Source organism: Nelumbo nucifera, chromosome 7, assembly GCF_055504915.1.
Source record: "Nelumbo nucifera cultivar China Antique chromosome 7, China Antique-T2T, whole genome shotgun sequence".
NCBI lineage: Eukaryota > Viridiplantae > Streptophyta > Magnoliopsida > Proteales > Nelumbonaceae > Nelumbo > Nelumbo nucifera.
Window position 1 is genome coordinate 58,029,309 of NC_142655.1, and position 27,617 is coordinate 58,056,925.

The following is a 27,617-nucleotide window of genomic DNA, read 5'->3' on the forward strand; positions in this document are numbered from 1 at the left end:
AGTCTGGAGGGAAAAACGAAAAAGAGGGAGGAAAGCTGTAGGTGCCGGTTGGCGGAAAAAAAGGGAAGGCTAATAAGTGCCAAAGCGTAGTAGCGAAAAGAGAAAAAAAGTGCCAAAGGGGAGATCAGAGACGATGCCCGTTGCTCGACCTGAACCATCCGCTGCTCGCATAATCGCCCATGTTGACATGGACTGTTTCTACGTTCAAGGTCTTTTGTCTTCCAATATCCACATCATCATCGATAGTTATCTCTATGTGATTTTTGTTTATCTTTTATCTTTCTACAAATCTTTTATTTTTATTTTTTTGATTCTAATGGCGAAGGAAGAAGATACCCATTTGAATTACTATTTTGGTAGCTTCAAACTGTTTTTGATTTTGTACTCTCCTTTTCTTTCTCTTGGTGTGTTTTTGGAGAATTGACAGTTCTAGCTAATAACTGTAAGGGTCATGTGTTGTCGTCCTTATTCTCACCTTAGTTGAAGGCATGGTCCTAAGTGCCCATTTGAATTCCTGTCTTACACTGTAAGATATATAGTGGTTGGGTTTCTTTTCTGTTAGTGTCAGTTTATTTGCTGGATTTTTTGGACAGTGGTCGACATAATAGAAGAATACAAAAAACGAATTTCACTTCTAAGCAGAATTAAGACTGATTTCTACTAGATTGTAATGCATAGTGCTGAATTTCAGTAAGGAATTTAGAAAAGAGTTCTGTTAGTGTTGAACTGTTCTTTTTTTTGTCCCCTTGATTAATGCAAGTTTAGGAAATGAAGCACGTAGACTGATTAGAATCACCATTTTTCCGTGTTAACCTTATTTCTATTGCCTTGAATCAATACACCTGTGAGCACTGGTTGCTGTCAGGGCAGTTTTTCTGTGTATAGTTCTAGCTAGAGATGCATTACAGTGCAATGCCCTACATTCTACTACTCAATTGAACTTCTCTGAAGGCCTATCATCTTTCTCCCTGCCAAGGTGAATGAAGGAATAAATGTTTCAATATGATTCTTAGTTTCCAACCAAAGAGCAACTCGAGTTAACCAAAAAAAAGTAGTTCAATCATGTAGAGTTTGACCAATCTACTGTTTGTTTTTTTTTTTCTTCTTCATGGGGCTAAACAACCGAAGGGGTAGCCCATATACCCCCAACCCTGGTGGCAACAGGATTTGATCCCAAGTCTCTGCTACAACTTACCGACCAAAATTCTTGTTTTGGTTCAATGTGTTATTGTTTTCCAACCAATTTTTTCTTTTCTTTTTTTTCTTTTTTGATAAGTGATATTGATTGTGTTGGTTCAGGAGGGTGAGAGGCCCTCAACTATATATAAGAAGAGTGTAAGCCTTTGTAAAACAAAACTCAACAAAAAATTCAGAAGATGATGGACCACCAGTGATTGGAAAAGGAGATAGTAGGCACTCTCACAAAAGACTTCCAACCAAAACTTTTGAGATTCTGGTTATTTTATTCAGCACTAAGATCTGAATTCAATGCATATCAGATACTTCAAAAAAATTGAGTTGAACTTCTAAATTTCATTGTCATTTGCACCTTTGCTTGTTTGGTATAAATTAACATGTATCATTTTGATTTTATCTAATGTGGTGTTTCTTTTTTATTTTTTCTGAAATTTCTGCCCTTTTCTACAAGTAAATGAAGTTGTTAACAAGTATTTTCTTTTTATCCATGTTTTTTCATCCCACTGAATCAGACACTCAGACTCCTTGACATACATGAGATTCCAACTCCAATATTTGTCTCTGCGCAATACCAGCCTAATGTTGAAACTTGAAAAAAGGTTGGGATCACTAATATGCAATGAAGAATTAGTAACTATGTTTAATGGCATTCTCCTATTCTTTGACCCAATTTCTCTCCACTGTTCACTAATGTCAAGGCTATGGTTACCAGAGAAGAAATAGGTGTATAAAGAACAATGACACCTTTTGATGTCAATAAAATTAAGATAGACTTTCTTAATCCCCCTGCAAGAAAATCTTGGGATAACTAGAAAAAGTCAGTTTGGCATGGAAGATTCCCCAGTGTTTTAGAAGGCATGCCAGGTTAATGCAAGGCTCATTTTGTGGGTTGTGCCTCACCTAACTCAAGTGCACCCATGACCCAACCTACAATGTTATTATTTTTGAATGAGTTAAGTCAGTTAACATTGAATTTAATGTTTTAGAGTTTAAGCAGTTTAAACCTGTTTAGGACAGACTTACATGGTTACAATTTTAACTTTTAATAATATAAGGATCTAACCAATTAAGTTTATAGGCTTTAGGGAGTATTTTTCCTTCAAAATTTAGATTACCTTATTCTTATGTGATAAGCCTTTTTTTTTTGATAAGTAAATGGCAAAAAATTTATTAAATGAAAAGAAATTACAGATATGGTTACAATGATAAGTCTTTTTAATTTGTTTTTTCCTTTCAGAAGTGGCACCTCTCATGTCTTACACCTTACACTTAAGGCTCAGTTTGAAAAGAGTACAAATACAGATGTGTACAGTACAAATACATATAAAATAATACAAAATACAAGGTTTTGCACTCTATGTATTTGTATTTGTACTCCTTCCAAACTGAGCCTAAAGGAATCCCTTGCTCTGCGGTTGTCTTCTCGATTTTTAAACACTTAAATCCACTCAACTGTGTTGTCTTTTAGTTTGCCTTTTTCCTTACTCTTAAGATTGTGCTTTGGAGGATGGGAACTAGAGGCACTAGATGATGGTTGTGAAATTGTTTGACCTTGTAATCTTTGGCATTAACAAGTTAACTTTGGTTTTCATGCAGTTGTTTGAGGTTCAATTATTTGAAAATAATTTATAAGCCTGGGATAAAATGGTTGTAAAAAGCTGTTAATGGCAGTACAAAATTACAAATATTGAAATTTGGAGGCAAATGTAATTCAACAGACTTGGAAACAGCTTCTCTGTGTATCTGCAGGGGGTAAGGCTGCATACATGTCCCTCCCCAGACTCCGCATTGGTGGGAGCCTTGTTCACTGGGCTTCCATAAATGTAGTTCAATGGACATTTTTGGTTGGTCCCAATACAGAATATACTTGTAAAGCATCTCGTTATACGGGACTTTTATACTTTTGATATTAATACATTATACTTGCTCTTTTCAAAAAATAAAAAAAATGTAGTTCAATGGAAATGCAGCTACTGACCTAAGTCTGCAGTTTCAGCAGGATGTTGATAGCTGTTCAGTACTGCATTGATTGGCATCTATTTGGTTAACATGTCTTTTGCATCACCTTTAAGACCAACATTCAGATTCTATGACTTGCCTCTCTACTTCCTACACCATCTTTGAGAGTTTCAAAAATAGGGGTGATTAATTCAGAGTTTAATGGACAACAGCAGTAATGGGTGATAAACTCAGTGTTCTCATCTTATCTAATTCAGTGTTCTCATCTTAGTGTTCTCATCTTATCTAATTCAGTGTACTCATCTTATCTAGCTAGATACAGTTCTATCTTATCTAGTAGGGAGTCTTATCTGTTCAGTGTTCTTATTCTAAATTCAGTAGTATAGATCAGTAGGGAGTCCTCCTAAAAGTGGGATTCTTATCTTCTTGTAATCTCTTATTTAAAGGAGCTAATGATATTCAATAGAGACATCAAAATTATCAGTCAAGACAGAGTAGAGGAGAGTTGGTGATCTCTTGAACAAATCATCATTAAGGCGCCAAGATAGGTTCCTCAAGAAAAGGGAGGAACAAGGGAAAACAGGAGGTTTTCCTCGTGGACCGACCCGTGACGAGATCCTACTCACGGGTCTGTAAAAATTTGGTATCAGAGCAAGGCGTCATGGGTGACATTGAGCAGTTGACGACTAGGGTTCATGAACTAGAGAACAAGCTCGTGGAAAACAGCACGGAGGTGCGCGAGATCAAGGAAGACGTTCGAGAATTAAGGCGCATGATGGAGCTCTATTTTTCTAGCAAGGAGAGGAATCCAGAAGGGGCTGTAACCACAAACGGCCGCCGTCCAGACACAGCAGAATCGTCCGGCGAGCGGCAGGTCGTCGCCCAGGGAGCCGCAATCGTTCTCAAATACAGCAGGTTGGAGTTCCCTTCCTATAACGGCACGGGAGATCCATTGGGATGTCTGTACAGATGTGAGCAGTTCTTCCGCAACCAACGGACAGAGGACAGAGATAAGGTAAGCTTAGCTGCATTCCACATGACGGAGGAGGCGCAGCTCTGGTTTTATAGAGTAGAGCAGGAGGAACCCGGGCTCAGTTGGACCCAATTCAAATCCTACTGCCTTCTCAGATTTGGGCCCCCATTAACAAGCAACCCATTAGGCAAACTAATCAACATCAAACAGACGGGAACGGTGGCTGAATATCAGCGTCAGTTTCAGACCCTCCTTGCAAGAGCATCATCGGTACGACCAGACCAGCAGGTCGACATGTTCACCGTGGGGTTAGCAGAAACTTTGAGGGTGGATGTGGAGATGCAAAATCCCCCCAATCTGGTTACTGCTATGAATTTGGCTCACGCTTTTGAACGCAAGCTGCAACTCAACCGCGGAAGTATCAGTATGGGGAGGCCTCAAACAACATGGGCACCCCCGAAACCACTCGGCATGGCCCCATCTTCTGCAGCCAGCCGGGAACAGAAACCACAGCCGAGCCACGATTCCAGATCGGCATCCAGTTTGGGAAGCAGCGTGGTGGCACTCCCTATTAAGCACTTGTCCAGGGCTGAGATGGCGGAACGCAGGGCGAGGGGACAATGTTTTAATTGTGATGAACTTTACTCAGTAGGGCACAAGTGCAAGAGACTTTTCTGCCTCCTGGTGGAACAAGAGGAAGATGAGGATGAACCCTCTTCATTGGAACCCGATCCAGGAGGGCAAAATCATTCCATCTATCCTAGATTCCTTTAACTGTGTTTCAAGACACCAATCCTGAATTCGAGCTTGAGGACAAGCTCTTAGTCCAGGAGGGGAGTAATGTTGTGGATGCTTTTACAGCTGCTAACAACAGTAGTAATGGGCGATTAATTCAGAGTTTAATGGACAACAACAGTAATGGGCGATTAACTCAGTGTTCTCATCTTATCTAATTCAGTGTTCTCATCTTAGTGTTCTCATCTTATCTAATTCAGTGTACTCATCTTATCTAGCTAGATACAGTTCTATCTTATCTAGTAGGGAGTCTTATCTTATCTAGTAGGGAGTCTTATCTGTTTAGTGTTCTTATCTAAATTCAGTAGTATAGATCAGTAGGGAGTCCTCCTAAAAGTGGGATTCTTATCTTCTTGTAATCTCCTATTTAAAGGAGCTAATGATATTCAATAGAGGCATCGAAATTCTCAGTCAAGACAGAGTAGAGGAGAGTTGGTGATCTCTTGAACAAATCACCATTAAGGCGCCAAGATAGGTTCCTCAAGAAAAGGGAGGAACAAGGGAAAACAGGAGGTTTTCCTCGTGGACTGATTCGTGACGAGATCCTATTCGCGGGACTGTAACAACTTGGGTGGGCTTAGGTTGGGCTTTTGACAAAATTTAAATGGGCCTGAGCCCAAAGCAGTGTAAAATGCTAATTTGGGTCAACCCCTATTCAAAAACATCAATCACTCGTTAACCACCTCTCTGCTTCATCACTATTCAAATGTCATGGACTTGAGTGGTTACCTCAATGTTCAAATTCCTAGCCTCTTGCTAGTCAACCACTCTAAGGATTCTTCAACCAACCTATTCTTGCTGGTGTTCTGTGTTGACCAGGAAATGATTCTTAAACCTCAAAAATGACCCCATACAAATTTCAAGAAAAGTTCCTTTTTATTGAAATAGTTTCTGTTTTTGATTCACTTAAAAATCTTCTAATGATGGGGCAGTTGATTGGGGAGCTTAGAAAGCTTGAGCAAGGTTGAAGATTGTTAGTGGTGTTAGTGAAGGGGTATTTCAGTCTTTGTACTTGTTGAGAATGCTGATGTGTACTGTTATATTAGTTCGAGTGCCTCTTACTTAAAGAAGGGCACTCAAGTCTTTTCCAATAAGTTAATAATATAATAACAGGTCTGGCCGAATCAAGGGATTAATTTTTTTCCCTAATTCGAACCAGCCTTTCTCTCTTCTCTCTTTTCTTCTTTCCTCTCCTACTTCTTGCTGTTTACTTTACTCTACAGTCAACGAACAAGACAGAATTCTATGGCAGGTCAAACTTCAACATGGTATCAGAGCTAGGTTCACCAAATCAGACTTGCTAGAATTCTGCCTTCTGCGCATTTGAATTAGGGTTTCACTTGGGGTTCTCAGTTGTGAGTTGGAGACTGGGAAAAGGGCTGAAAAGGAGTGATCGCCCTCTTCCCTAGGAAGTCTCTATGCCTCCGATTGTGTCGTTGGTGATTGGTTACTGTGGTTTCTAAGCCCTAGTTAGGGCTGGTACGTGTGGTGCAGTGGCGTCTCAGCCCTTCGTATGGTTGGCCTTCAGGCGATGAGGTAAAGTTTTTTTTGTTATGGAATACATGAGAGGTGTAGTACAGTTCGCATGATGGGTTTTCAGATTGCAGTATGCTAGGGTTTATTCTGGTTTGTGTGTGATTCGAATGGCAATAGTGTCTACTGAATGGTGAAGCTTCCTATAGTTGTGGATTAATGTTGGTGGTGTTACAAGTGTGGTTTTCAGCTTTTGATATCGCTGAAATCAGTGTGTAGACCTTGGTGAGTAGGGGTTGTGGTGTTGTAGTTTTCAGCATTTAATACTGCTGAAATCAGTGTACAGATTTCGGTGAGTAGGGTTTGTGGTGTTGCAGTTCTCAGCTGTTGAAATCAGTGTGCAGATTTCGGTGAAGTGTCTGTGTGTAGTGTGCAGTGTGTAGTGCTCCTAATTCAGTGCTCAGAATTAAGGGAGTTCGGCAATGGTAGATAACAGTGATAATAAACCTAGTGTCATGATATCTACTGACTACCTGAATGTCCAAATGACCTCCATTAAACTGAATGGAGAGAATTATGTCCCTTGGGCCAAGTCTGTAGAGGTTTTTCTGAAGGCGAAGAAGAAAGTGAAGCATATAAGAGAGGAGAAACCCCTCGCTAATTCTCAGGAGTATGAAGACTGGGAACAGGAAGATGCACAGATCATTACATGGTTGTGGAACAGTATGGAACCCAAAATCAGTGTGAACTTCATGTTTCTTGACACAGCCAAAGAGGTGTGGGATCATGCTAAGAAACTGTATTCAGGTCAGGATAATACCACTAGGGTATATCAACTGTATCAGGAATACTTCAATCTGCAACAGGGAAATCAGAGCCTTGAGGAGTACTATGCCAATGTGAGGAATATCCGTAATGAGTTAAATGTCTATCATCCTCTCACTTCAGATGTCAAAGTTCAACAGCAACAGCGAGAGCAGCTTGATGTGACACGGTTTCTGGTGGGGCTGAAGTCTGAGTATGAACCTGTACGAGCCCAGATACTAGGGGGATCTGCTCTTCCATCTTTAGAGGAGGTGTTTGCTCGTCTTCGGAGGGCTTCCATTGGATCTATGGACTCTAATGTCTCCGATAAATCAGCATTTGCAGTGTCAAGAGGCCGAGGTGGCAGAAGTGGGACTCGAGGAACCCAGCCTGGCAGGAGTGGTAGTGGTGGATCTACACATATCCGTGGTGGTGGTCGTACTGGAGGCAGAGATTCAGGGGGAGCTCGTGGTAGAGGACGTGGCTCGGGTCCACGGAAGTGTACTCACTGTGGTTTGGATGGACATACCATTAACTACTGCTATGACTTACATGGTCCTCCCTCGACGTGGGCCAACCACGCCATGACTAGTGACACCAGTTTCAGCTCTACACAGGAGAAACGGTCAGCTGACCCGATGCCTTCTACTCCCTCAGATGGTCCAGGCAAGGAGATGGTGAGTGTTCCTCGTGATGAGTATGAGAGGTTTGTTCAATCCAAGTCGCAGCAGAACACAGCTTCCTTTGCACACTCAGGTATGGCTTGTTTGGCATCCACACCCAACCCCTGGATTATTGACTTTGGAGCCTCCGATCACATGACGGGAACTCCAGGTGTGTTTTCATCTCTCACTCATTGCTCAACATCACAATCTGTTACCCTTGCTAATGGCTCCACGTCATCTATTTGTGGTGTTGGTAATGTTGACCTAGACCCTGTATCCCTATCCTCTGTTTTATATGTACCTAAGCTTCCATTTAATCTTATGTCTGTTAGTAAGCTGACCAAGTCCCTTAAGTGCTCCATCACTTTTTACCCTTCTATGTGTGTTTTTTAGGATCTCAAGACGGGGATGAAGATTGGTGGAGGGCATGAAGCCGGTGGACTGTATTATCTTGATGGTGGTGGACGAATGTCAACAGCTCTTCAGTCATCCATTTCTCCTCTTCAGTGGCACTGTAGATTTGGTCATCCTTCGCTGAAAGTGTTGTAGTCCTTAGTCCCTTCATTGAGTCAACTTTCTGTTTTAGATTGTGAGTCTTGTCAATTTGGGAAACACCATCGTGTTCCCTTTCGTTCTAGGGTCGATAACCGTGTGTCGAGTCTTTTTTCTTTAATTCATTCAGATGTTTGGGGTCCTTATAAAGTGATGTCATATAATGGATACCGATATTTTGTTATTTTTGTTGATGACTGTTCAAGAATGACGTGGCTCTATTTAATGAAAGAAAGAAGTGAATTATTTTCCATCTTCCAGAAATTTTATGCTGAGATCCGCAATCAATTTGGTGTTCACATCAAAATTTTCCGTTCTGATAATGGTTGTGAATGTCTTCATCTTTTCGAGAATACTTGGATCAACATGGCATTATACACCAAACTTCATGTACCTATACTCCGCAACAAAATGGGGTTCCTGAGAGAAAGAACCGCCATCTTGTAGAAACGGCACGCTCCCTCATGCACCACATGAATGTTCCCAAAACTTTTTGGAGCGATGCAATGCTCACCTCTTGTTTCTTAATTAATCGGATGCCCACGTCTATCCTTGATGGTCGTTCTCCTTTTAGTGTCTTATTCCCCAACATGTCTCCGTTTCCGCTTTCTCCTCGGGTATTTGGGTGTGTCTGCTTCGTTCATAATCTGAGTCCCGGGACTGACAAGTTAGATGCACGTTCCGTGAAGTGTATCTTCCTTGGTTATTCCCGAACTCAGAAAGGGTACAAATGTTATCATCCTAGTTTTCGTCGTTCCTTGGTATGTGGTGATGTTACATTCTTCGAGTCTACTCCGTTCTTCGTGGGGTCCGGTGCTACTGCTTCCCCCACATCACCACCTCCTCTTCCTCTTCCTCTTCCTGTAGCTGATCCACCTCCTCTAGTTCCAGTCATACCTACGTCCTTGCCTCCGGTGCCACCATTGGTTGACCGTCCACCCATCCGTCACGTGTATACACATCGCCCACGTGTACCGGCTGCAGCTCCTCCAGCTTCATCACCGTCGACAGATCCAGCTCCAGCTCCGACACCAGCCTCCGACCTAGATCTTCCTGTTGCCTTATGGAAAGGTAAGCGTACTTGCACCCTTCACCCTATTTTCAATTTTGTTTCACTTACCCACCTCTCCGCTTCCCATCGCCAGTTCATATCTTTGTTATTCTCCGTGGTTGTTCCTAAGGATGTCCAGGAAGCCCTTACCTCTCCAGAGTGGTGCCGTGCTATGGAAGAAGAGCTCTCTGCTTTGCATCATAATCACACTTGGGATCTCACCCGCTCTTCCTCCTGGGAAGCAGGCTGTCGGTTGTAAGTGGGTGTATAGTGTTAAGTACTTGCCAGATGGTCGTGTTGAGCGCCTGAAGGCGCGGCTGGTTGCCAAAGGGTACTCCCAAACCTATGGCATTGACTACATGGAGATGTTCTCCCCGGTTGCTAAGATAGGGTCAGTTCGTGTCGTCATCTCTCTTGCAGCTATGTCTGGTTGGCCTCTCCATCAGCTCGATATCAAAAATGCCTTTTTGCATGGGGATTTGCTCGAGGAGGTCTACATGGAGCAACCACCCGGGTTTGTTGCTCAGGGGGAGGATGGTAAGGTATGCAGACTTAAGAAGGCTATTTATGGACTTAAACAGTCCCCTCGAGCATGGTTTGGTAGGTTCAGTGAGGTGGTCAAGAAGTTTGGTATGAAACAGTGCCAAGTTGATCACTCTGTCTTCAGTCTTGACTCTTCGGCAGGTAAAATAATATTGGTGGTGTATGTGGATGATATCGTTGTGACTGGGAATGATAAAATGGGCATTGACAGATTGAAGGCATTCCTACAGGAACACTTTCAGACAAAGGACCTTGGCAAGTTGAAATACTTTTTGGGCATAGAGGTAGCAAGATCTAAGCATGGCATTAATTTGTGCCAGAGGAAATATGTGCTTGATTTACTGGAAGAAACAGGGCTGAGACACCTATGGAAACAAATACGAGGCTAAGCAGTGATATAGGTGAAGTGTTTGAAGAGCCTGGCAGATACCGACGACTTGTAGGCAAACTAAACTATCTAACCATTACTCGGCCAGATATTTCATTTGCGGTTAGTGTGGTGAGTCAGTTCATGCAGAAACCTTTGGTCCCACATTGGAATGCAGTGCTAAGGATTGTGAGGTATGTAAAAGGAGCTCCTGGTCGTGGTTTGCTGTATAGAAGTGGTGGAAAACTGGTAGTAGAAGGATACACCGATGCTGATTGGGCAGGTTCTATGTCTGATAGACGATCTACCACAGGCTATTGCACCTTTCTAGGGGGTAACCTGGTAACATGGAAAAGTAAGAAGCAAACAGTTGTGGCAAGAAGCAGTGCAGAAGCAGAATATAGGGCCATGGCACATACTGCTTGTGAACTAGTGTGGCTGAGGAACCTTCTACAGGAGATAGGATATGACATCAGTACTCCAATGAAGCTCTATTGTGACAATCAGGCAGCGGTTCATATCTCTTCCAATCCAGTGTTTCATGAAAGAACCAAGCACATCGAAGTTGACTGTCATTTTGTGAGAGAGAAGGTGCTGAATGGGGTGATAGAAACTGCATATGTTAGTACGGGAAACCAGTGGGCAGACTTGTTTACAAAAGGCTTGAGTCGGGGGAGAGTGGACTACATATGTAACAAGCTGGGATTATATGATATATACTCACCAGCTTGAGGGGGAGTGTTAGTGGTGTTAGTGAAGGGGTATTTCAGTCTTTGTACTTGTTGAGAATGCTGATGTGTACTGTTATATTAGTTCGAGTGCCTCTTACTTAAAGAAGGGCACTCAAGTCTTTTCCACTAAGTTAATAATATAATAACAGGTCTGGCCGAATCAAGGGATTAACTTTTTTCCCTAATTCGAACCAGCCTTTCTCTCTTCTCTCTCTTCTCTCTTTTCTTCTTTCCTCTCCTACTTCTTGCTGTCTACTTTACTCTACAGTCAACGAACAAGACAGAATTCTATGGCAGGTCAAATTTCAACAAAGATCACAGTTTGGAGGTCTCTAATTCTGACACTGAAAATACTAAAAATTTTGAAATTTCTGTGATTCGACGTTCTTGGTTTTAGTGATTTAGAAACCTAATATTTCTTTAATTGGTCTGTATTGATATTTGGAAGTTCAAACTGCATGTGTGTAAAATATAATGAAAATTTAGTCAACGGTGATGTTTTTAAGAATTTCTGTTGCCACCCTCATCTGTCTTCAACTTTTTAATTTTCTAAGCATTGCCCTAAGCTTGCATATGCATGTTTTGTGTTATGCAGTGGAACAAAGGAAACAGCCAGAGTTACGTGGTGTACCAACTGCTGTGGTACAATACAACTCTTGGAAAGGTGGTGCTTTGATTGCTGTTGGTTATGAAGCTCGTAAATATGGTGTGAAGCGGTGAGTTGAATGTTGCCAGATTTTCTCACTCTCTTTTCTTTGGTAACCAAATCCGCTAAGGCTGTTAAAAGGTATGTGAGATTTTCAGTTCAATGCGTGGAGATGAGGCCAAGAAAGTTTGTCCACAAATCCATCTGGTTCAGGTTCCAGTTGCACGTAATAAAGCTGACTTGAATTTGTACCGTAATGCAGGTTCAGAGGTTTGTCATTTGTGAACTAATATTACTTTTTCTAGATTTAATCATTTGTACTAGTCATTCACATTGAAAACCTCTATTATAGTAGGTCATAATCAATCTTGCAGGTGGTTTCTATTCTTGCAAGAAAGGGTCGATGTGAACGTGCATCAATTGATGAAGTGTATCTTGACATTACTGATGCAGCTGAAACAATGCTGTCAGAAAATCCTCCAGAGATCTTGGAATCAATTGATGATGAGGTCCTAAAATCACATATTTTGGGGATTAATGAGGTAAGACAAAATAGACATATTTCTGTAAACAAAATGCAGGAGGTTTCTCTTAAAATTTTGGCTTGTAACTGTGATTGTTTCCATTCTAAACGTTTTCACAGTATGTTGGCTAGTTTTCTCTGGTAACTTGATATGATAATGCTGTTTGTGCTGTATCCAGGATCGAAGTAAGGGGGAAAATGTGAGAGAATGGCTTTGTAGGAGCGATGCTGATCGTCGTGATAAGTTATTAGCTTGTGGAGCCATTATTGTGGCAGATCTTCGGATGCAAGTCTTGAAGGAGACTGAGTTTACATGTTCTGCAGGCATTGCTCACAATAAGGTATAGCAGTTCCATTCTTTCCAAATAGCTTCCTCCCACAGGAAGATTCTCTGCTTGATGTTTGGCTTTCAGATTCATCGACTAGCAGATATTATTGTTGGCAGATGCTGGCAAAACTGGCAAGTGCCATGAACAAACCTGCGCAACAAACAGTTGTTCCATTCTCATCTGTCAAAGGGTTGCTAGCTACTTTGCCCATAAAGAAAATGTAGGTTCTGAGTTAGAGAAACACTTTTATAGGATTTACAACAAGCTTCTTTTTCTTCTTTTGGCATATGAAGTTGCTTTTTGTTTGACCTTTTGGATTGATGGCATTGTTCTTATGCTTTCAAACAAAACGAGTTTTCAGGAAACAACTTGGAGGTAAACTGGGGGCCTCTTTACAAAGTGACCTTGGTGCGAACACTGTTGGAGATTTATTGCAGTTTACAGAGGAAATGCTACAGGAACGATATGGCATAAATACAGGGTGGCATTTTTTAACCTGTTTCTCTTGTATATAATGTACTCATAACAATATCCGTGAACTAAATGAGATGCTCTCGGATCTTGGCTTTAAGTGGATCAGGAGGCACTGTTTACCACTTTGAATGCAGTATAATTTATTAACTTTGCCTATTTCATTCAGCATAATCATTGACATAAGCTTGCCATTTCCTGCAACAAAATGTCAACCTGATACTTTCTACTTTCATTCCAGTACGTGGTTATGGAATATAGCAAGAGGCATCAGTGGGGATGAAGTTCAGGGACGTCTTCTTCCCAAGAGCCATGGTTGTGGAAAGACATTTCCTAGCCAACAAGCTTTGAGGAAAATTACTTCTGTAAGATCATTTTTCTTCTCACAGATGGGAAATTCTTATTCCTATAGTAGCTATTTCTAATATACTAGTACATAACATGTCATTTATTAGCTTAGTCTTGAGAAAATTTCTGCAGCCTTCCCTGATATTGTTGTAGTTCTTTTTCTTGATAGGATAAGTATAATGTGCATGTCACCTTGTATTGCGGGCTAGCAGATGCTACCTAGCCCTGGTTTTTGTTGCCTAGGTTACAAATTTTCCCTGTCAAATTCCCCAAAATGGTTGTTCCCTATTTGATCCTTGCCTTGCTAGTGTTTTGACCATAATTGGTCAATTCATTTTTCCATTTAAATGTTGCCACGGGCCTACAGTTTGTTGCTCGAACTAGCTTACTACCACTTTGGATTCCCATTCTACTACCATTAGGAGTGTCAACAGGTTACGTATGGTTCGGGGCAGCCTGTACCAGTCCCATCCCGATTATTAATCGGGACAAAACCATGGACCTAGAACCATCCTGATTAATAATCAGCTTTGACCCGATTAGACCCAATTATACTGACAGCTATAATTATTTAAATAAATAACAACCTAAAACCTGGTTTTTGATAATTTAATCTTAATAAAAATGACAGTAAAATAATAAATTATTTATATATTAATAAATCAAGTGTTTTAATCAAAATTATCTTATATATATTATCTATCAAATTATAGTTTTACACATAAAATATAATAAAAATTATAAAAGACCTACAAACCTTTATATATTATTAACAAAATAAGCAGTTCGGGTTTCAGTTCGGAACAAGCAAGAACCAGAACCAATCCAATTATTAATCAGGTAAAAATCACAAAACCAGCAATATAATTGGTTCAGTCAGTTTGGGTCTGTCAGGTAGAACTGACCCATTGAAGCCCTAACTACTATGTTGTTGTAATGCAAGGTTTTTCCAAGCTTGACCTTTTTTTGAAAATAAAGAAAAAAGAAGAATATATATATAGGCTTTGCTGCCCAAGCAGATCCTCACCCCAATAATAAGAACCCCAAGATGACATTCACAAAACATACAAAAAAGAAGGCCAAGCAAGTCCCTTACCACACTTGGAAGAACCCTACTGGACACCAAACCCCATACCCCAAATGTACCACAACTCTAAGCAAAATGTCACAAGAAGCATTTTTTGATCAGTAATGTCACAAGAAGCATAACCATCCCAACCCAAACACTACAAAAAAAAAGACCAGCAGAAAGAAGCACCTTATACTGCTTTTCCACCTCGCCTGCCTCTGCCTTTGCTCCTAACACTCTTAGATCCTCTTCCCCCTCCTTCACCAACCTCACATAGGAAGTACATGAGCTGCTTCACCTTCTTGTACACAGGGATGTCACTTTTGTCAAAAGCACCTAGGTCGTCCACCTCACAAGCATCCTCAAACTAATCCTCAGCCAGCTCATACCAAGAATCTTTAGACTTCCTTAGGTTGAAAGACTGTCTCTCCAAAGTCTCTAGTAGTCTAGCTTTCTATTCTCCCCCCAAAAAGAACAACCCCAATGTTTTACGGCCCTGGAGGCGCTTCCAAAACGCCCTGAGGCGTATGCCAGAGGCGCTGACACCTCTGAGGCGTATGCCTCAGGTGCAAGAGGCGTACGCCTCTTGTGCTTTTTTCATGAGGCGTGCTAGAGGCGTACTCCTCATGTGCCTCATGCACATCTGATATAAAAAGACAGAAAAAAAAGAAAAAAGAAAAAAAAAGGAAAGGAAAGGAAAGGAAAAGAAAGGGAAGGGAAAGAAAAAGAAAGAGAAGAAAAAAAGAGAAGGAAAGAAAAGGAAAGGAAAGGGAAGGGAAGAAAAGGTAAGGGGAAAGAAAGTGGTTTTCCCCCTGCCCCCTTTTAATTAATGTCATGCACCTTTATTCTTCTTAATATAAAAGATTTTTTTTTAAAAATAAAGAAAAATGAGATCCCCCCTTCTAACCCCCCTCCTCACAAGGAGGCTTGTTCGGGAGGCTTACGCCTCTTGTGTTCTGAACTACGCGTCTCGCCTCTAGGTAGTGGAACGCCTTGCGTCACGCCTCCGCATTTTAAAACATTGGTTTTACCCACCTGAACCCTAGACTGTCCTCTAACCAATGCAAGAATTATCACAAACCTCCCTCCGACCCTTGCCCAAAGAGATCTCAGGCACAACCAACAACCCTCTTGAGCTAGGTTGCATGGCATTCTCTGCCAACTCATTAGGACCAAGAAGAACCAAGCTTGGGAGGCCCATGATCCCACCTGTGACATCTCCTCCATCCTTCTTGTTGGACTATCCTTCTGCTTAGCTGACCCCCTTGGGAGGGGCAGACATCTCCCTCTTCCCTACCTTTTATCAAAGAATTTCTCAGGCCAGGATAACTTTTAGGTTCCTCAGACAAACTTCTTGGAATTCTGTTATTGATCAAAAAAAAAAAATCTTGGAATTTTAGCCTATATGGGCCTAGGGCTGCCTTAAGGTGACACCTGGTTGGACCCACCACCTGGAACAAGCCCAAAAGAACCACACAATAAGGTTGCAAACGGATCAAATCAAATTCAGATAGGGGTATATCCAGATTCAGTTTGATAAGGAATCCTGAATATTTGAATTCAATTTGATATCCAATGGATCTATAAAAACTATATTTGAATTTGATTTGATAATTTGATATCCAAATTAAATATGATGTGGTTTGAATATTTAGATTCAATAAAATGAACTCCACTGTTTGTCATAACACCAATCTAACAATCCAATTCTTACATTTGATTTCATTTCAAAAGTAAAATATGGAAGAAATTCTAGGAGAATCTAAAGAAGGAGCATTGATAGTGAGGAATTCTTGAAGATATTAATTTTATTCTAAGAAAAACAGTTTTGTCCCATCTTTTCTAACAGTTTTTTCTTGTATCCCAATCCAACACTGGTTTTTCAAATGCATTTGCCACCTAACATGCAAAAACACAAACAATGAGCATTTACACAGAACACTTGATAGGCATGGACAAGAATCTAACCAAATGAGCTGCTAATTTCCATGTCAAGGAAACCTTTATGAAATTAAAAGTACCAACCTTCTTTTTTTTTTTTTTAAAAATCTCTTGTAGGGATTCTTCCTTTCCATTGCATATTAGATACCTCGTAACCTTTTGACATTAATAATTGAAGGATTTGAAACTAAAACCCCCAAAGTGATCTTCTGTGTGAGTTGAAGAATCAAAAACATAGTTTTCAAGGTGCCAAGGCGAGGGCAGGCGACAGGGGGGGCACCTAGGTGTCGCCTAGGCGATGGATTTTTTTTAAGTAAAAACATGTATCCTAGGGTAGTTCCCTAGGTTCTATAATCATATTTCCTTAATAAATATCCATAATTTTCATAAGAAAAGTATAAACTTCATGTTAAAGTATAAAATCAACATATTCCAACATATTCGTGAGAAGAAAAAGAAGGAAAAGAAAATTCGAAAAATATAGGGGCTGAACCCCTATTTCTGTTATAGGAAAAGAAGAAAAGAAAAGGTGGAAGAAGAAGAAAAAATTAGTATATAAAAACACAAAATTAATAAAGAAAAATAAGAAAATGTATTGATTGGACAACATTTTATGTTCTTTCTTACTTATTGGTTCAGGTTTTGAAGTCTTTGAAGATTCAATACAGCATTTAGCAATGTTTGTGTTGATTAAACCTTAACAAATAAGAAAGTAACAAAAATAAATTAGTATATAAACACAAAATGAATATTTTAGTTTAAAAATGTCTATTTTATAATTATAACCTCAAAAAATTAAGAATATAAAAGTTTGTTATAACACGCTATAAAAAACTGCTTGGTGATTAGGCGAGGCGAGACTCCAAGGGTGCCTTGTCGCCTAGGTGTCGCCTTGACAACTATGATAAACTGTATAAAAAAGTTCGCCTAGGTCTCAGGCATTGAACCCTTTGACAAAAGAATAAAAAAGCTGCCATTGGGGATTATGTGCTGGAAGGCCAGCTAGTTATAGCGAGTAAAATAAAAGTACATTTTCTTTAGTGATGAAATACTCTATGGTATTTATCCTATTCATGATTTTCATGCAGGTTGAACGTTGGCTAAATGATCTTTGTGAAGAACTGAGTGAACGCATTCAGTCTGACTTGGACCAAAACAGGAGGATCGCACAAACCCTTACATTGCATGCTAGGGTGTACAAGGTACTTTGTTATCTTATTGCTGGGGGTATAAAGTCCCCTGTTTTCTATATCTCTTGTTCAGGCAGCAATTATAATTCTCTAATTTGGATAATCATAGTGGTCCGCATTGCAATTTGTAGAAATGCTAAGAATATGTTGACCTGCAGACCAATGACTCAGATTTGCACAAGAAGTTCCCTTCCAAGTCATGCCCATTAAGATATGGCACTGTTAAGATCCAAGAAGACGCCTTAAAACTATTTGAATCTGGATTGCGTGAATTCTTTGGTTCACAGAGAGTTGAGATCCAAGGGAATCAAAAGAATGGATGGGGAGTAACTGCTCTTTCTGTATCAGCAAGTAAAATATTGGATATACCACCTGTAAGTTCCAACTTTAGTTTATCATTTCCTATGTTATGTAGCAGTTCTCTTGACACTAAGAAAAATATGTGTTTGTTATATCATGTTTTGATATATGTAGTTTAATTGAATCTCCAAACAATAATTCCTGAGTAGAAACCTTATAACACCATTTACATCTCTGAAAACTCACCCAATTCCTGCTGGTCCTGGGTTGCCTAGGGAACTTCCATCAAAATTTAGCTTTAGTCCATGACGCTGGTGGTTGCCACACCATATGGCCTTCTCCATATGGTATTTGCAACTTCTCCCCATGTTCTCAACACATTATCCACTGAGAAGTCTGAAGATGTCCAGAGTTTTTACTCAATGCACCACCTTAATTTTTATAATCTTTACTATCACCACTATTGAGCTGTTTTTCTCCTTAAAGTTTCTTTCATTCCTATCCTTCCAAATCACCCATAGTAATGCTACTCTTGATGCCCTTCACATTATTCTGCCACTTTTTTTTTTTTTTTTTTGGGTTGCCTCATGAAGTTTGGATTGGACAAGCTTGCCAACCTTTGAGGTACTTCCCACCTGCAGCTGAAGAGAGAGCACACCTTCATCCAAACATAGCTCACAAAGGGAGAGGAGACCAATAAATGGGAAATTGTCTCTCCACTTGCTTTGCAAGCATGCACATATGAGGAGAATCTTGTAACATTGAAATCACTTGGTAGGCACCAAGCTCTTTCATTCACTCTTCTAACACCATACTATTCTAACCACAGACTCTCCCTATCACTGTAGGAAGTGGGACTATACACATTGGTTAATCACCATTCAAAACCATCCCCTTTCTGGCTTTCTTTTGAACATTACCAAAACTGTAAAATTCCCTACTTTCTTCAACACACTCCACCTGACTCTCCTCCCAAGCTATTAGCACACCCCTAGAGGCCCTAACCAAATGTAAATAAGCCCATCACCTATTCCTTGATCCCCATATGCTTCTCATCCCCACTTCATTGACTACAATATTTGTTTCTTGTAACAGAACCATTGATGGATTAATTCTCCTCAGAAAATCCTTCACAACTCTTTTTTTCCTTATACTACCTAAACCTCTCACATTCCATCTTCATGGAGACTCACAAGACCTCTATTTCACTTCATTTTGGTGCTCCTTTTTGCATCTTCTGCGAGGATGTGGGAATTTCTATCTCTGATCTTCTTTTCCTAGGTTTAGACACCCTTTCCCCTTTCTTTTGTTCAGCAATTTTAATATCCATAGTTTCTGCTAGTTTTTCCATTTCTTCCTCCTTTTTCTCGCTATCATGACCAACCTCTTCTTTCTTTTCTAGTAACTTTATTTTCTACATTTTTAGTTCTACCCATCTCAATATCACTCTCTTATCCATTCTTCCAGATAATCCATCATCAACCTCCATATCCCTTCCACTTTCTCCCCCAATTGGTCATTGCTCAACGGTATATGCCCCTGGAATTTCCCATCATTTTCAGCCTCAGACCTTGCTTGATTGGTTTGTGCTCAAAATTGTGGACTACTACAAACCTCATCCAAGGAAATGTCCTTAACTTATCTGTGAAGAAAATGGAAGAAAGGAAAAGAGAATATAAAAGAAAGTGAATATCCTTAATTTGGATGACAAGGGAAACCAAAAGAGAAGGGAAAGTTTAGACAAAATAGAAAAGTAAATTCTCTTCTCCAAAAAGATAGATAAAGCAAAGGAAAATGGTGAAAAATACAAGGTTGCAAAGCTGGCCCTACATGCTCTTAAAAGAATATTTATTTTTGATTGGTAGGTGTCCACATTTTATTAATAAGTAATGAAAGAATGTAGAATCTACAAAGATTTGTGACATGTACCCCAATATTCTTTGTTGCCTATGCTACCCCATTCATCATTATCCATATTCTGTTTTGTACAATCCTTAGGGATCAGAATCCCTAGAAGTGAACCTCTGATACAGTTGTTTCCTTTGATGATAAAAAAAAAAAACCCTCTGATACAGTTCTGTTTGCTAATGCATCTGTCATACTATTAACCGATCGTTGTGTCCATATAATTTGAGTTATCATTTTTCGTTGCTAATTGTTTTATTCCCCTTTCAACATGTCTGTGTTGCCATAATCTTGAATTTTCTTGTGCAATCCATCCCACTACTACCGAAGAATCTCCTCCACTATGAGTTTTCTGTAGCTTAATAATTATCTGGGAAGAAAGGAATGCACACCTTTTCAGTAACAACTAACAAGGAGAGGCCTGTTAAGGAGATCATAGAGATATTATCTCCATCAAAGTTGCTCATTGGGTATTTTTTTCACCTTATATCACAGATGACATCCTCAGAAACTGGAAACAGTTGGCTGATTCTTCTTCAGCTACAATAGTCCCCATTGCTAGATGGACCCCTCCTAGACCAGGCTATATAAAACTTAATTCTGATGGATGTAGGTTGGGAAATTCAGATATGGAAGGCATTGGAGGAGTTTTCAGAAATGAAGAAGGAAATATCATTGCAATGTACTTGGGTCCTATAGATGGAGATTCAAAATTAAGGCAGAACTGTGGGCGATCTTCCATGGCATAAGTATAACAAAAAGATTTGAACATCAATGACCTAGTGATTGAAGGAGATTCAAGAGAAGATTTGAACATCAATGACCTAGTGATTGAAGGAGATTCAAGACTAGTAACTGGGTGGTTAAATGGAACCTACACAATTTCATAGAAATACAGATATACTATTTGGGAAATCAAGAGATGATGGTGGATATGAGAGCTGTAGTGAAATGGATAACACTTTCCTAATGGACTGGCAGATGGTTTGGCAAAACAAGGGGCATTGAGGGGCAGCATGTTTTGGGGCCAAGTTGTGTAAATATTCTGTATTAGTAATTTCTCTTTTCTGGAGCTGAGGTTAACCACTCTGTGGGGTGTAAGACCTGTATGCTTTTTCCTAATTATTAATAAAGCTTCTTGACAGAAAAAAGAAAAGAAAAAATCCCTAACATCAGTCCCTAATGTAATGCTAGTAGTTCAGCCGTTGGTGCAATCCATAATTGCACCACATTGTTTTGAAAACTGGACCAGACTGGCTGGTCGAACCATTTGGCCTGGGAAACAGTCATATCCGGGTCCAGTTTTCAAGTGGACTGCTTTTTTGGAAAAAAAAAACGTTGACTTAGTGAGAAAACCACTAACCTGGGCGGTCGAACCACTAAACTGTTCAACACAGGCAGTGGTTCACGGTTTACTAAAATGTTATTTAATTTTTAAGGAAGTGTTAACAGAAAGGAGATCAAGAGATGGGGGAGGGATTGAAATGAGATATCAGATCTGAGATCACAGAGAGAGAGAGAGGGATCAGATCTGCTGTCGCCGCCGTCGTCATCGCTGGTGAAGCACCACCACATCCTTCCTTCCTTCCTTTCTTTCTTTCTTCTTTCTTTTCTTTCCTTTCCCAGCCGACAGCCACCTCCTTCTCTCTTTTCTCTTTTCTCATAAAAAGAGCAATGAGACACACACAACACACACGTATCTATATCTATTCTATCTATCTACCTATACAATATATATGTATATATATATGATGCATCCTTTTTACCCTAATAGGTCAAAAGACCCAGACGGTCGAACCGCTGACCCAGAACCTGGTGGTCAAAGCTGTTCCGTTTCTGGGTTGGTTTTTAAAACCTTGTCGCACCATTGCTTTCCTTGAATATATGACCAATACCTGATGTTCCGTGATTTTTCAAGTTTCACCAATCAAAACTTCGACATGATCTTTCCTCATCCTTTTGGTGACTTGAAAAAGGCATCCTCAAATAGACTTCCCATATCTCTTAGGGGATTCCATTCACTACCAAATAGGGAAAAATATACTTCCAAATACTTGAAGCAGAAGGTCAGGAGGTTAAAACGTGGAAAATAGTTATCACTGCTTGCTCAACATAAAAAAAAATCTGGGGGAATAAACTCCAACCAGATTTTTTTTTTCTTTCAGGAACCTCACATGGTCTTTAAACCAGTCAATTGGGCTGATTTAGAGTTTCGATGAGATTCAAAGCATCGCCCTCCTGGTCATATGCTGACATAATCGAGGAGGACGAATCATATTACCAGCAATGATATAATAGCAATCTTTGATGGTTACATCTTTATTTGAAGCCAAGCTGAAAGGCCAAGACAAAGAGGTCTATTTCAGGGTTTAAAATGTCAGTGTCAGTAGACATTATTGGTCATCCAAATATAGGTAACATGTTGGAAATGTGCATGGAAATATTGTAAAATTTATAGACTTGGTGGAAACATTGTAAAATATGCGAAAGTATAGATTGATATGTTTTGAATTGATAAAAGAAGATTAGACACATTCTTTTAAATTATTATATTGTTCTAAATCTGTAAACCATCAAACAAAGCTAAGAAACTAAGGGTCCGTTTGGTTCACATTCGAAATCGGAATCGAATTCCTCCGGAATTGGAATCAACAGGAATGAAATTTCATTCCCAAGGGAGGGGCAGGGAACGGCCATTCCCTCAAATGGGGGAATACCATTCCATCAGGAATGGGAATGGGGTTCTGATTCTGCCCAACCAAACAGTTGGAATCAGAATAGTCCATTCTGATTCCGATTCCAGACCCCTATTCCTGTGAACCAAATGGGGCCTAAGGTTAATAGACTAAACAATATGCTGTGAAACTATCCTGTAAACTTTGAGAGCCAAAACTGCACAATAGAGTGAGCTCAAACAAAATTTGAACTCGTAGAAAGTGTAAGTGATTCTCATAGATCAACCAAATCCACAAATAAAAACTAAGATTTAACTTCATATCTAAAATGAATTTTGAGCTGGCTCAAAGTGGTACTGGTAATCATGTCCATTAGGCAGGCAATAATTCTGCTACTTCATATAACAATATTACTTCTGTTATAATACCATCTTGTGTACTCTGCACAGTGCCAGTAGATTTTACTACAGTAATATTTAGTCTCAATACCCCTGGAAATACTAGGAAATATGTGGACATTTTAAACCATGGTCTATTTCCACACAACACAACTTTTCAAAATAGCACCCTATCCGGCACTTTTGGTAAAGTAATTTTATTCATAAAGCTTATGAAAGTACAACAAGCCTGCCAGAGAGAACTCCAAGGATAGGAGCCAACTCCTGACTAAAATATATCGAATATTCCATGCATTCACAGCATTCAACAACTAACCCATAGGCTGGGAGGAGAAAATCTTTGAAGCTGAGGCCCAGGACCCAATTTTCCCAACCAACAGCCACCAATGAGATTGTCATTCTCCCTGCTTACATTGTTGGATTTTATTACCATCTGCAAAAACAAAATAGTTTCTGGATAAATTTTATTAAGTCCACGTAATGATGCAGGAGAGATGAATTGATTAAAGTTTCAGAGTTGAATACAAAACAAGATATTTTCTGATAAAAAAAATACAAGATAAAATATTTAATAATGTTATGGTTAACCAATAGTAATATTATCTAGTTGATTTGGATAGTAATTCTTTAGGTTATTCTGATAGATGGGAAAATTTGATTGGTCCTGCAACTGAGCTATGTAGGTTATAAGCTGGAATTAGTTGTGTGATTACAACCATGACTTGAAGTCCAACAAAGGACATTTACCTATATGGAATGTAATAGTGGAGCAAGATTATCTATTTGAACCCACATATACGAGAGAAGGCTTGCAAAATGATGATGATAACATATCCTTTAATGGGATATGTTGTATTTTAAGAAGGCTAGCTGAGGCTTCCTCTCATAGTGGGCTTCTCTGTAATGTTCATATCCTATTTCTTTGATTAATAAATTCAGTTTTTGATAAAAAAATGATGATGATAACATGTTTCTAGAGGAAGCAAAAAAGGCTTCAGAGTATAGGAGCTATTTTTGATAAATGGATGGTTGGAGTAATTAAAAATTTTCCATTATGAGGCCTTTATTTGAAGACCACTTTTGTTTTTGAAAATATTTAGAACTCGTAGACGGGAAACCTAAAAATCTAAAAAAGAAAAACAGGAATCTGCAGCCTGGCCATTGACATCAAAGCCCTCACATTGACTATCCTGGAGTGGCTACATGAAGTCTTTTTCCAGACTGGAACCAAGGTTGATATATGGATTAGAAAATATTAAGATGGTTCTAACAAATATCTAGAATTCTTGGCTAATTGGCTTTGCCTCTTTTCATGCTTATGTACATTTCTACTTTTAATTTTTTCCTTTTGACTTTTTAGATGAAATTCCCTTTTGAATTTCTAGAAAGCTTTTTTTTTTTTTTCATTAGCTAATTACATTCTGGACCATTTGCATGAATCTGTTCCTACTTGCAAAATGACCAGCATGAAGTTTTCTTTTTCCAAATTGGCACTGTGGTTGATATATGACTTTGCAAACATAAAGAAAGGCTCTGACAGATGCCATGGTCTTTCTATTTCATATTTTCTTTTCCATTGTCCATTCTCAATGTTTATGTACATTTATACATTTATCTTTCCCTTTTACTTTTCAGATGAAATAGTTCCTCTCTGGACATTACATATGTAGCCAAGTTATTTTTAACATCACCTTAACATATACTGAATTTTAAGTCCTTTAATTGCTTGAACCTAAATGTATTGAAGTTTTAGATCATATTTTTACTGCTGATGCATCTTATCATGTGGTTGAAAAATGCTTGTGGTAGGGAACATGCTCAATATTGAGATTCTTTCAAGGTTGTGAGTCTTCTAGTTCTTCACCAAAGGAAGCAGGAAATGAGAACATCCAAGAAAATGTACCACCATTTTCACCCTCAGGTATTTTTCAGGTCATACTGAATTTCGATGCCTCTAGTCCCAATCTGGTTCTTGTTTCCAATTTTGCTTCCTGAGTTGGGTGATGTATGTTCTCATTCAGGAAGTGAAAGCTCTTTGGGACAGAATCAAGCTAAACCACAGAAAGGGTCTAGAAGGGAAGAGAGTGGAATTAATTGTGCCAAGCTTGTTCTCAACTGCGAACAGACGAGGGAAAGTCAGGACTATAAGGTTACTTTAAACCAGCCTATTTTTTATTTCAAATTTACTGTTATGATGTGAAAGTATATCCTTCTATATCTCTCCCCTATGTTTCTCCATGTCTCTATTTTTGTCATTGTTGTCTATTAACTATTTAGCTATTATATGAAACTTCATCCATTTAAATTGTCTATTCATCTATAACATGGACATTTTATCTATTAAGATTTGCATACATCTCGCATATGAAGCTTAACTTGTTTAGATGTGTAGTTGTGTACACATTAAATACTGCAGCTTAGGAGGAAAACACCATATGCAATTATAGGAAGGATTTTATTTAAAAATATTGGACAAGAGTGCTTGAGAAGTTGCAATTTATGCCCACCAATTCAATATGTATTTGAAGTTGGTATTGTCATACCAATATCACTTGTGAAGTAAGCAAGAGTGCCCTTAGTCCTTACAATCTGTTTATTTCCTTTCTTTTTATTCCATACTTTGTTGCCCTTTTCCTTCCATTCCATGTGTACTCGTGTGCTATTTTACATGTATCTTTTTATTGATTTTTGATATAGCTTTTTTGTGACAAAATATAGGATTGAAACCTACATAAACCTAGTATCTACTGACCTAACAAACGATTTCCAATCCTGTAATTGAATTCAGCTGCTTTTTCAAAATAGACATCGGTAGTTTACTAGAAATCACTCAGAAAATTAAAAGCAAAAGGTGAAGAAGAAAGCAGAAAATTAGTGAACAGTTTGTTCTTGGTTTCTTTTTTCTTTTTTTTTTTTTTTTACTAGAATGCAACATAGTGAAATATATGATGGTACATTCATAAAGCATTTTCTTAGCCTGTGGTAACCAAATGCTTGTGGCAGGGAAAGGGTTCTATCTTGAGATTCTTCAAAGTCTCCAATTCTTCTTGCTCTTCATCAAAGCAGGTGGATGATGGGACAACCCAAGCACCTTTATGGATGACTCCATCAGGTAAGTCGCTGTCATAGGATCAGGTCCATAATCTATGGTATTTCTTTTTCCTTTTCAATTTGTTCTATTTCTTTCCTGAATTGGATTAACGGTGAATTTTCGTCCAGGGACTAAAAATTGCTTGGGATCTAATCAAGCTCAGGAACTTAAAGTATCTTCACAGGATGATACTGGGAACAACAGTGGAAGACCTAGTTTGGTTAAGGACCTACAGAGAAGGCCAACATGGAATTACAACATTGATGAGATTGATCCCTCAGTGATTGATGAGCTGCCACCTGAAATCCAGCAAGAAATCCGGGGCTGGCTTCACCCTCCTAAGCGTGCTAGTACGGCTAAGCATGGTTCCAGTATTGCTCATTACTTTTTACCCACAAAGAAGGCATAGGAAACCCAAGTAATTTTAATGTTTACACTATGTAATCACAACCTGATAAATTGGAACAAAAGAAAACTCCCCCAGGCCTGAGAAACATCGTTCATGCTTCTTGAGGACAGAGGAGTAGCATGCTTTTCACCAGAAGTTAGTAGTAGTACTAACACCTACTTCAAAACGGTAAACAGTGCTTGTAATCTGTACTTATATACATTGCAATACAGAGGTGCCTTACTTTGGATTGTGAGCACTAAAAAGAAGACTATACCTGTCTTCTGTCTTTGTAATGTAGAAGGGGATTTGTAATTTATCAAGACAATTTGTGAAGAAGATAGGGTAATCCATTCTTGATTCTTCGGGTTTAGTTTGTCTACATATTTATTTCAGATTGTTTTGCTCTAAGACTAAATGGCATTTCTTTTGCCTGCAACTCTACCACCTCTCTCCTCTCATGTATGTATCTATACTACTTATAAAAGAGCAAATGCCCCTTCTTTCTGGAATTTTTACTGGACGTTTTCTACCCCTTCTGTTCAAGCATACAACAGGCATAAAGAGGGCATATATCTTCTTTACTCACTTCAGAAACTATTATAACTATTCAAAAACTGCCCACTTATAATCATATAAGAAAAGGTTTATTAAAGAGTCTTTACAATGAAAGTATCATGGGGATCAGAAAGAGAAATAACACGTATAGCCCCCACACTTTATCATCAATAGATAGATAAGGCTTAACACAACAAATGCATGAAAGTATGAAACAAAATAAATCTACCTTCATTGAAGGCACTGTCACGTGCAAATGCACGTACATGCTTACTAGTATATATATTACAAGTTTGTCGATTCCACCACGTGGATAGTTTATCCTTTCGAGAATTGAAATTTGACAGTGAGAAGAGTTAGGCTTCAGTCAGTGCAATGACTGTTTGAACAGCCTTTACAGCTTGTATTGGGAATAATATCTCTATATTTAAGTGTTTTATTTCATGGGGAGATATTCTCAATGCAAGTTTGCAAGAGGCTGTTCAAGCAGTGTAAACATGGACTTGCATTGACTGAAACCCTATCCATTTCTATTTTTCCTTCGAATCTGATTCTATTCTCACTCTATTTCTCTCTTTTTTTTCCATTTTCTTTTATCCTCTCTCAATATATGTTTTCTATACCATTCTCTTCTTTCTTTGCAAGGTTCTTGGTTAAAAGTATTGTTTACTAGAT

At 39.1% G+C, this 27,617-nt stretch overlaps 1 protein-coding gene across 2 annotated transcripts; it reads left to right on the forward strand.

The window, feature by feature from the left end:
• On the forward strand, positions 1 to 26,745 carry POLH (Y-family DNA polymerase H). Of its 2 annotated transcripts, XM_010262414.3 has the most exons (14): positions 1 to 209; positions 11,706 to 11,826; positions 11,915 to 12,026; positions 12,131 to 12,298; positions 12,459 to 12,620; positions 12,725 to 12,828; positions 12,970 to 13,089; positions 13,321 to 13,444; positions 17,526 to 17,639; positions 17,786 to 18,001; positions 24,715 to 24,826; positions 24,927 to 25,054; positions 25,909 to 26,017; positions 26,125 to 26,745. In XM_010262414.3, the coding sequence occupies exons 1-14, from the start codon at positions 134 to 136 to the stop codon at positions 26,403 to 26,405; spliced, it is 1,947 nt and encodes a 648-aa protein (XP_010260716.1). In that variant the 5' UTR covers positions 1 to 133; the 3' UTR covers positions 26,406 to 26,745. The 2 variants fall into 2 exon arrangements, with proteins under 2 accessions (XP_010260716.1, XP_019053685.1); XM_019198140.2 differs by lacking the exon at positions 1 to 209 and having other exon boundaries at positions 11,898 to 12,026.
• Positions 26,746 to 27,617: the final 872 nt, after the last annotated feature.

What these genes read in the sequence shown, in the direction of transcription:
- POLH (XM_010262414.3), top strand. Translation starts at nt 134, where the DNA reads ATGCCCGTTGCTCGACCTGAACCATCCGCTGCTCGCATAATCGCCCAT. An exon ending in ATATTTTGGGGATTAATGAG is followed by an intron (nt 12,299 to 12,458) that starts GTAAGACAAAAT and finishes TGCTGTATCCAG; the next exon opens with GATCGAAGTAAGGGGGAAAA. An exon ending in CTTTGAGGAAAATTACTTCT is followed by an intron (nt 13,445 to 17,525) that starts GTAAGATCATTT and finishes ATTTTCATGCAG; the next exon opens with GTTGAACGTTGGCTAAATGA.